The 10000-nt window shown below is 46.7% G+C and overlaps 1 protein-coding gene across 1 annotated transcript in view; it reads right to left on the minus strand.

The window, feature by feature from the left end:
* Positions 1–10000, minus strand: part of adcy2b (adenylate cyclase 2b (brain)) — a gene marked incomplete at its 5' end in the record, with an annotated part of 50962 nt that overhangs the window by 27160 nt on the left and 13802 nt on the right. Inside the window, one exon of the mRNA XM_084455754.1 lies at positions 4344–4493. Within this exon, the coding sequence (XP_084311880.1) occupies positions 4344–4493 (150 nt within the window). The remainder of the gene's footprint in view (positions 1–4343; positions 4494–10000) is intronic.

Consider the following 10000-nt stretch of genomic DNA (forward strand, 5'->3'; position numbering starts at 1 on the left):
CACATGCACGAGTGCGCACAGACACGCACGCTCACGCACACACAGTCACACACACACACACACACACACACAGTCACACACACACACACAGTCACACACACATTCGCACATGTGCACACACACACACACACACACTATGGGGGGTGAAATGTGCCATTTCTTACCGCACGGAGCGAACTGAGCTGCATACGGAGCTGACAAACGTACGCACGTACGTGAGTGAAATCCATTCGACTCCCATTGTATTTGATAGGAGGACTGACGTGACTCACGACATTTTGTCCTAGCGACGGCGGCGGCCTGAAGTAAGTCAGCAATGTGTGCATGGGTCGCGGCATTCGCGTGGCTCTCGTTAGCTCCCGTAATTATGGCCCGTGTGGATTTGCTAACTGAGAAGACAAACCTGACGAACGTCGCTACTTGACCACGAGTGGTATTGCGAACGTAGCTGACGTCGCTACTTGACCACGAGTGGTATTGAGGAACGTCGCCGTCACCATCAGGTTACTTAAGCTGCTAGTTGTCTTGTCAGCTCTGATATGGCTAGCCAGCCTCCGTCCAGTGAGATCAGTGATATGACAACTTAACGTTAGATTATTGAGCCTAAATAATAGCAGGCTACTAACAGATAACCTGGTTAATATATGTTATTATTCCTACTATTGTGCTTACTGTGTGTTGCTGACAAGATAAATTATGTTATATTATTATTGCCACCGTCATTTGGCTTAGCTTATGTTCTCCAGCCACGCCAAGTGCTGTGGTAGTAGCTAACTCACTGGTGTTATATTTATTTACATTGTCCCTGAATCCTGTCTAATATCTCTCCATCTGTGTTATGCACCATGGGCCGAAAGAAAATTCGTAGTATATTGTGAAGTAGGCTCCTTGGCAAAATAAATGTTTTTTGATCCTGATAGCCCAGTAGGCTTTCTGTCAGCCTCTTATGTCATAACCTGCTGTTTTTATTATTATTTAGTTTTACACTACATTTTATCTATATCCTATGTGTGTAGCCTAGTTGTGGCCTATATTATTCGTTTTTATGTAACGAAATACATTAAATAAATGATGGTGCAGGAATGCAATGGTGCGGCGCAGCACACAAACAGGCAAATCATTCGACATAGTAAAATAATAACAACAACAATAACAATTAGGCTACAGATATAAAGGGACCTAAAGGGCAAAGGCAATGTTTTCTGTGCACTAAAGTAAGCTTAGGCTAGGCCTAACACGTTATACATACTGTATAGCCTACCAGAAGTTTAGTGCCGTGCATTTATTGATCGGATAGCCTTTGTCTATAGGCGTATTTGACAGTCCTGGAAAAAGCCCTGATAGCCTACCAAAATGAAAAGAAAATCATTAGTGGCCGCTGTTGTCTGTATTTTGTTATTGTATTTTGTGGCCTGTGTGTAGTTGTAGCCATACTTATTATTCCTACAATGAAGTAGGCTACACCACCACCATTTAAGATTCAATCTCTGGTCTGAATGGGTAGGCTATGTATGGAAACATACTTTTTGGCGCGATCAGCTACAGCTCTCTAATCCAACTTGAACTTGTCTTTTTACAGTTTACTGAGTCTTTGTACAATAAAGCAATGGTTGCTATGGTTATGAAAAAGCGCACTTATGCCAGGGTATATGGTGCGTTCGTTTAAAACTGGGAGGTGGCAAATTGAACTCGCACTTCATCGTCGCAAATTCGGATATGTTTCTCAGCCCCCAGTTGCCGGCTGATGTCAATATCATATCATCATCATATCATTCGCTATAGCTCGAATGCACACAGGTCGGAGGTAGGTATTTTGCCACTTGCGACTTGCCACGTCCGACCACAAACGAACGTAGCCTACCATTAAACAGCAACTACAGAAATGTAGGTTAGCCTACATGGATGCAAAGCATTAACGAGCAAAAAAGGAACTACTGGTCTCGCCGTCTCACTTGTAAAGTCGGGATAGCCACGTTAACTGACGGCGACGACGTGTTTACTCAGCTACTTTAGGGAATACAGTAGGACCCCACTCATCCGAACATAAGAGATCCGAACCTCCCGGTCTACCGGTAGAAAAGCCCACCAGCTATCTGGTTACTGGTGGGCTTTTCATTACAGTACTGTACCCTACTGTGAATAAAAACAGAACTGTATGTAGACCTACATTTTGCTTGTAGGCTGTAGTCTACTGTCACGTTTCATTTCTTCTAATGTCGAGCGCAAAACGCAAACGAGTCTGCTGCGCGAGAGCTGCATTCCTTGGTAGCCAGAAAGCGCGTCAGCAACCTGAAGCAGAGGAGCATCGAGTCATTTTTCGTTCCCAGTTAATGGACTTCAGGAACACAGACGTGTTGTAAGCATGTAGATTAGCCTACTAGACCTACTGTATTTGTTAAATAATAGTCTACAGCCTAGGCCACGTTAGTCTACATCTGTTGTTTTAGAGACTTTCTTTTAGGCTACAATAGCCTAAGACGCGACAACTTGTCTGTCATTTCATTTATTTATTTATTGATTACCATTTGCTCTAATTGTTCTAATGTTGGGTTGTTTTAGGCATGTTGTTCTGCGAATACAGTAGCCTATCGATACAGCGTAAGCCTCATTTGAGAATAAAGTACTGTATTTGATCAAAGCACGCACTCAAGTGGAAATTCGGTTATTTTATTATAGGCTACCGGCCTATATGAGTTTCGTTGGCTATTTGATTGCAATTTTGATGCATTTTCACAAGTAATTAAGGGTATTTATTGGTCTATTATGAGTCTATATGAAACAAGTATACCACTTATTGAATTTGGTGCATTTTAACATATGTTCCAGTCATCCGGACATTTCAGAGATACAAACGACCTGCGGTCCCGTTGGGTTCGGATGAGTGGGGTCCTACTGTAGCACAAGTGCTCACGTAGCGACGTTAGCTACGTATGCGAATAGCACACGTGCTCAAGTAGCGACGTTAGCTACGTATGCGAATAGCACACGTGCTCAAGTACCCCCGGCCCTGACGAGCGTTTGCTGGGTTAGCTACGTTAGTGAATAGCACACGTGGTCACGTGGGGACGTTCGTCACGTGTGTCTGCTCAGTTAGCAAATAAGTGGCACTTTCCACCCCCCATAACACACACACACACACACACACACACACACACACACACAGGTGTCACAGCAGATCTAGTGGTACAGGTATCTAATCGCTGTCTAGCAGAACACTGCGGTATTTCTGCATCAATTTCTGTCCCATTTCCCTGGCCGAGGGGAGCAATTGCGGCGTGTAAATCCTAATGTCAACTCAATGTCAGCGCAAAATGGCATCCTAAGTGACGGAGCTCCGCCCACAGCGACCAGGAGGGGTGCGGGGTCAACTGGAAGCCAGTCGGCGATATAGTTGGTTTTGCATGCGCAACGACAGAACCGTCTCCTGACTGACAAGCTCCTTGGGTTTTTAGATGGAACCAGACTGACAAGAGCTGTCATTGGCTAGACACACAGACCTTTGCGACGGCCATTGGCCCCGGAGTGTGCGTCAGATTGATTCTCAATAGTCGGATGGGAAGGTTTGAGCTCAACGGGGGAATATACAGGAGAAATCTGACAGGGAATTGATGCTGCTGCTTGACGAAGCAGCTCGTCTGCAGCTAATAAACGCTGCCCCAGCAGGCTGCCTGTCAGGCATAATTGGTCATGTTGGGATAAGCGCACCAGGCCGGCCCCCAACCGCTGTATCACGCCTTTCGCCTTGTAGACGCGCAGAAGGGAGAGGGAAATTCACACACACATGCGCGCGTGCACACACACACACGCACACACACGCACGCACACGCACGCACGCACACACGTACTGTATCTACACACTCGTACAGTACACATACACACACACATACAGTATACACACACACAAAGGGACTGTTAATTGTAGACTGTTAATTGTAGACCGCTAACTGTAGACATGAAAAGGGCTACAATTTAATCTACAATTAGTTGGCTGAAAACAGGAAGTACGGGAGCTTTTAAACCCATCCATTAATATCACTATGACGAGAGAGAGAGAGAGAGAGAGAGAGAGAGAGAGAGAGAGAGTGTATTGTGTGTGTGAGGGTGCAGGTGTTTGCACGTGTGTGTGTACATATCTGTGTGTGTGTACATATCTATGTGTGTGTGTGTACATATCTATGTGTGTGTGTGTGTACATATGTATGTGTGTGTGTGTGTACATATCTGTGTGTGTGTGTGTGTGTGTGTACATATCTGTGTGTGTGTGTGTGTGTACATATCTGTGTGTGTGTGTGTGTGTGAACATATGTATGTGTGTGTGTACATATCTGTGTGTGTGTGTGTACCTGCTGGTGCTTCTCAAACTCCAGCTTGATGGGGGACTTGATGCAGTTGCAGGTGTCCTGGTAGGTCTGGCGCAGCGCCAGGTCCATCAGGTGCTTGTGATACGCGCCGGCCAGGTTACCACAGGTAAAGATGATGACGTTGGCCAGGATCTGCCTCACACACACATACACACACGCACAGACAAACACGCACGCACGCACGCACACACACACACACACACACACACACACACATTCACATGCATATGCTCACACACACACACGCACACACACGTACACATACACACATTCACATGCGCACACACACACACACGCACACACATTTACATGCACAAGCACACACACACAGAAAAAGTACACATGCGCACACACACACACACAAAATGCACGCATACACGCACACACACAAAATGCACACACACACACACACGCACACGCACACAGACAAATAAAAGACGTCATGACTCTCTTGAGACGGTGACGTATGTGGAGGGATATTTCTCCCGCTGTGATCAGGCCAGCCTCGTCACTCCCAGGTCTGTAAACCCCGCCCCAGAACACGCGTCTAAACACGCCTTTCTTGCGTGTCGGCGACCCCTCGCTGCTGTGCCCATGCATATCAATGCTCTGTGTTTGCAGGCTACAGCCCAGGGCCACAGAGTCAATCCAATCTGTTTTATTGTCAGACCCATTGTGTGATTTTCCGCTCGACCGCGCCGCTCGGGTGTGTGTGTGTGTGTGTGTGTGCGTGTGTTTAAGTCTGTAATTGCCCCGATTCTAAAGCGATTCTGAGCTAATGTTGACCCCGAGCTGTTGGACACGTTGTCGACGCATCATCGTCTGCCGGCAGCGCATCTCTCATCTCTCTGGTCACTCTGACGCAGGCGGAGACTCGCCGTCTCTCACCGTCTATTCTGGGCCTCCGCCAGGTCTCTAAGTGTGTGTGTGTGTGTGTGTGTGCGTGCGTGTGTGTGCATGTATGTGTGTGTTTCATTCTGTGTGTGTGTGTGTGTGAGAGAGAGAAAGGGGTGTGTGTGTGTTTGTGGGGACACTGGAAGTGTGCATGTACAGTATGTGTGTGTGTGAGTGAGTGTGTGAGTGTGCATGTGTGTGTGTGTGTTTCATTGTGTGTGTGAGAGAGGTGTGTGTGTGTTTGTGAGGGGTGTGTGTGTTTGTGTTTATGTCTGTGTGCGTGTGTACATGTGTGAGGGGTGTGTGTGTATATACAGTATGTGTGTGTTGTGTGTGTTGTGTGTGTGTGTGTGTGTGTGTGTTGTGTGTGTGTTGTGTGTAATGTGTGTGTGTTGTGTGTAATATGTGTGTGTGTGTGTGTGCAGGGTCTCTGAGGCCGCTGAGTGGCTTCTCATTTAGAGTGAGAGCCCCAGAGGACCAGGATGAGGCGTCTGGCTAATGTGGAGCTCTGTCAGGGTTCATTCACAGACCTGGGAGGGCTGGAACGTAGTCACACACACTTTCACATGCACAGGCACGCACGCACACACACAAACAAACAAACAAGCAAACACACACACACACACACACACACACACACACACACACACTCACTCGCATGTGACGTGATTGTTTGTTTGTGTGTGCCATTGTGTGTATGGGGTGTGAAAAGTGCCCTTTGGTTGCTTGTTCAAAGCTTACTTACAACGTGTATGTATGTGTGTGTGTATGTGTGTATGTATATACATACACACACACATACAGACATACACACACGTTCGTGTGAACCAGCAGAGCTCACTGCAAAACATGCGCACATGCGCGGTAGTCGATCGCGCTTTAATGAATGGGGGAGCTCACGTGACCGAATGACTGTTTGCGTTGTGAGTTGTGAGCTCAGTGGCGCGTGTATGTATGTATGTGTGTGTGTGTGTGTGTATGTATGAGATCGAACATAGCCTACATACATACACACACACATACACACACACATACACGTTCGTTCCAACCAGCGCAGCTGTTTGTGAAACTGCTTGCGCATACAATCGCGGTAGCCACCGCACTTCCGCGTGACGTCACCGAATGCTCTGCCACTGTTTTGAGAAGAGCGTGTATGTGTGTATGTATGTGTGTGTGTGTGTGTGTGTGTGTGTGTGTGTGTGTATGTATGTCTGTGTGTGTGTGTGTGTGTCTGTTTCGACTCGCTTAATGAAGGACTTCGATACATCGCTTCAGAGAATGAAGACGACTATGGTAAATATAGCACTACAAATATTAATATCTGCGTGGTAGATGACAAGACCATGCTTTGTGGGTAGATCGTATGCCAAATCAATTTGTTTTTTTGTTTAGATGGGGGAGAGCCGGGTCAAAAGTCGCGCAGGACAAAAGTCGCGTTCCCATTTTCTCCAGAATGACTGGACCTGCAAATATGTGGTTATACTTGCCTGCACATATTACCGTGTACGAGCTCCCTTCAAATTTTGGGCGCGATCGCAGCATATTTGACAGAGATATCGATGGAAAACCACTTTTGCCCCATATAAGTAAAATCATGGTCTCATAAGCATTTTTCGATTGTAAAATTGTGTTCACTTGTTTTAGTTTGCAAACATATGCAATTTTCTTAGCATATCTACTGGCTACATGATAACATAGCTTTCAAGTTTCGTGCGAGCAAGTCGTGCCTGCAAGCCAGGGAGAAATGACAGGAGACCGTGGCGGGACAAATGTCGCATCCCGTAGAGTGACAGAAGTCGCATTCTGATGGCTTAGAACCAGAGGGGTGCGCGAGTGACATTTGGGCAGAATGAACAGGTGAAATTAAAGCTCTCGAAGAGATCTTTCTAATGCTATTGGTCAGCTTTGTATGCAGTTTTAATGTGAAAGATACTGTTACGGCTCCGCCTCCGCCTGTGCGCTCTCTAGCTCCCACCACCGTTCCCGCAGCGCGCGCGCCACGGCCTTCCACTTCAGCGCGCGCTCTGCGCGCCCTTCGACGTGATCACCTCCGCACACCTGAACACGGTTCCGCTAACCAGCTCCGAGGGCGCGGCTCACCTGCTGCCAGGGAGAGATGACAGGAGACCGTGGCGGAAGTCGCATCCCGTAGAGCAGGGGTGGCCAACCCGCGGCTCCACGCCCGTCAATGTGCGGCTCCTCCATTCATTGATTAAAAAAAAGTTGGCTTGCGGCTCTTTCATCCTTTCATTAAAAAAAAAATTCATTCATTCCATAAGAACGTTTCTCTCTCTCTCTCTCTCTAGTTTCGCTGTGCATTTCTTCCTGCCCATTTTAGTTTATTGCAGATTTGTCATAAAATCATGATTGTTTCGCTAGGTCGCGAGGAAGTCGCGTGAGAACCACTTCAAACCAATCATTTAGGTAGCAAATCACCTTGGTAACAAAATAGTTGTAAACAAAATAATTTGCTCTGCGTGGGGACAAACACAAAACGAATGTATTATTAGACATATCATAATAATATATAGCCTTCAACGACCTCCTGAGCTGTCTGCCTGATGGTCTCAGGGCTGAAGAGACCGCGCGTCGTTTTCCTCACCCTAACTCTTGGCATGCTGTCAATGAAAGAAAATACATTGTAGGCCTAAATAAACATGGTTTTAGGCTATTGCGTTTATGTAGGCCTATAGTTTAAGCTATTTGTGTTCATAAGGTAACGTCATTGTAAACGAAAGTAGCCTATATAATCCAATTGACTGGAACCAGGGGGTTTGACAAAAGTTAAGAGGCAAAATAATTTGTCTTGACTGCATTTAAGATGTATCTGTAAGGGGGCTGGTTCGCTAGCTGACCCAAACGCACGGACACAGACGGACAGTTCCAAGCCCAGAGGGCGGTTTAATACAAAGCGGAGGTACAGAGGGCAAGGCAAAGTGTAGTCAAGTTCAGGCAGGGGTCAATCTATCAACAAACAATGTCCAGAAAACGTAATCCAAGCCGTGGTCGAGGTCCGGGGAGAATGGGTTGGGGAAGCCGTGTGTCAGTCCAGGAAAGGAGCAGCAAACAAACCGGAATCACAACGAATCTTAGGGAAGAACGTTGGGAAGACCGGGTTCTTATAGGGGAGGTGATTGGATGAGTGGTGGCAGCAGGTGAGCCGCGCCCTCGGAGCTGGTTAGCGGAACCGTGTTCAGGTGTGCGGAGGTGATCACGTCGAAGGGCGCGCAGAGCGCGCGCTGAAGTGGAAGGCCGTGGCGCGCGCGCTGCGGGAACGGTGGTGGGAGCTAGAGAGCGCACAGGCGGAGGCGGAGCCGTAACAGTATCTTTCACATTAAAACTGCATACAAAGCTGACCAATAGCATTAGAAAGATCTCTTCGAGAGCTTTAATTTCACCTGTTCATTCTGCCCAAATGTCACTCGCGCACCCCTCTGGTTCTAAGCCATCAGAATGCGACTTCTGTCACTCTACGGGATGCGACATTTGTCCCGCCACGGTCTCCTGTCATTTCTCCCTGGCTTGCAGGCACGACTTGCTCGCACGAAACTTGAAAGCTATGTTATCATGTAGCCAGTAGATATGCTAAGAAAATTGCATATGTTTGCAAACTAAGACAAGTGAACACAATTTTACAATCGAAAAATGCTTATGAGACCATGATTTTACTTATATGGGGCAAAAGTGGTTTTCCATCGATATCTCTGTCAAATATGCTGCGATCGCGCCCAAAATTTGAAGGGAGCTCGTACACGGTAATATGTGCAGGCAAGTATAACCACATATTTGCAGGTCCAGTCATTCTGGAGAAAATGGGAACGCGACTTTTGTCCTGCGCGACTTTTGACCCGGCTCTCCCCCATCTAAACAAAAAAACAAATTGATTTGGCATACGATCTACCCACAAAGCATGGTCTTGTCATCTACCACGCAGATATTAATATTTTTAGTGCTATATTTACCATAGTCGTCTTCATTCTCTGAAGCGATGTATCGAAGTCCTTCATTAAGCGAGTCGAAACAGACACACACACACACACACACACACACAGACATACATACACACACACACACACACACACACACACACACATACATACACACATACACGCTCTTCTCAAAACAGCGGCAGAGCATTCGGTGACGTCACGCGGAAGTGCGGTGGCTACCGCGATTGTATGCGCAAGCAGTTTCACATACAGCTGCGCTGGTTGGAACGAACGTGTATGTGTGTGTGTATGTGTGTGTGTATGTATGTAGGCTATGTTCGATCTCATACATACACACACACACACACACATACATACATACACGCGCCACTGAGCTCACAACTCACAACGCAAACAGTCATTCGGTCACGTGAGCTCCCCCATTCATTTAAAGCGCGATCGACTACCGCGCATGTGCGCATGTTTTGCAGTGAGCTCTGCTGCTCTGCGAACGTGTGTGTATGTCTGTATGTGTGTGTGTATGTATATACATACACACATACACACACACATACATACACGTTGTAAGTAAGCTTTGAACAAGCAACCAAAGGGCACTTTTCACACCCCATATTGTGTGTACCTGCTTGTTTAAATGTGTGTGTGTGTGTGTGTGTGTTTCTGTGGCTCGGTGTGTTTAAATGTGTGTGTGTTTAAATGCTTGTGTGTGTGTGTGTGTGGCTCTATGTGTTTAAATGTGTGTGTTTAAATTCTTGTCTTTGTCTGTGTGTTTATGTATCTGTGTATGTGTACAGT

Source organism: Borostomias antarcticus, assembly GCF_949987555.1.
Source record: "Borostomias antarcticus genome assembly, chromosome: 21".
Lineage (NCBI taxonomy): Eukaryota > Metazoa > Chordata > Actinopteri > Stomiiformes > Stomiidae > Borostomias > Borostomias antarcticus.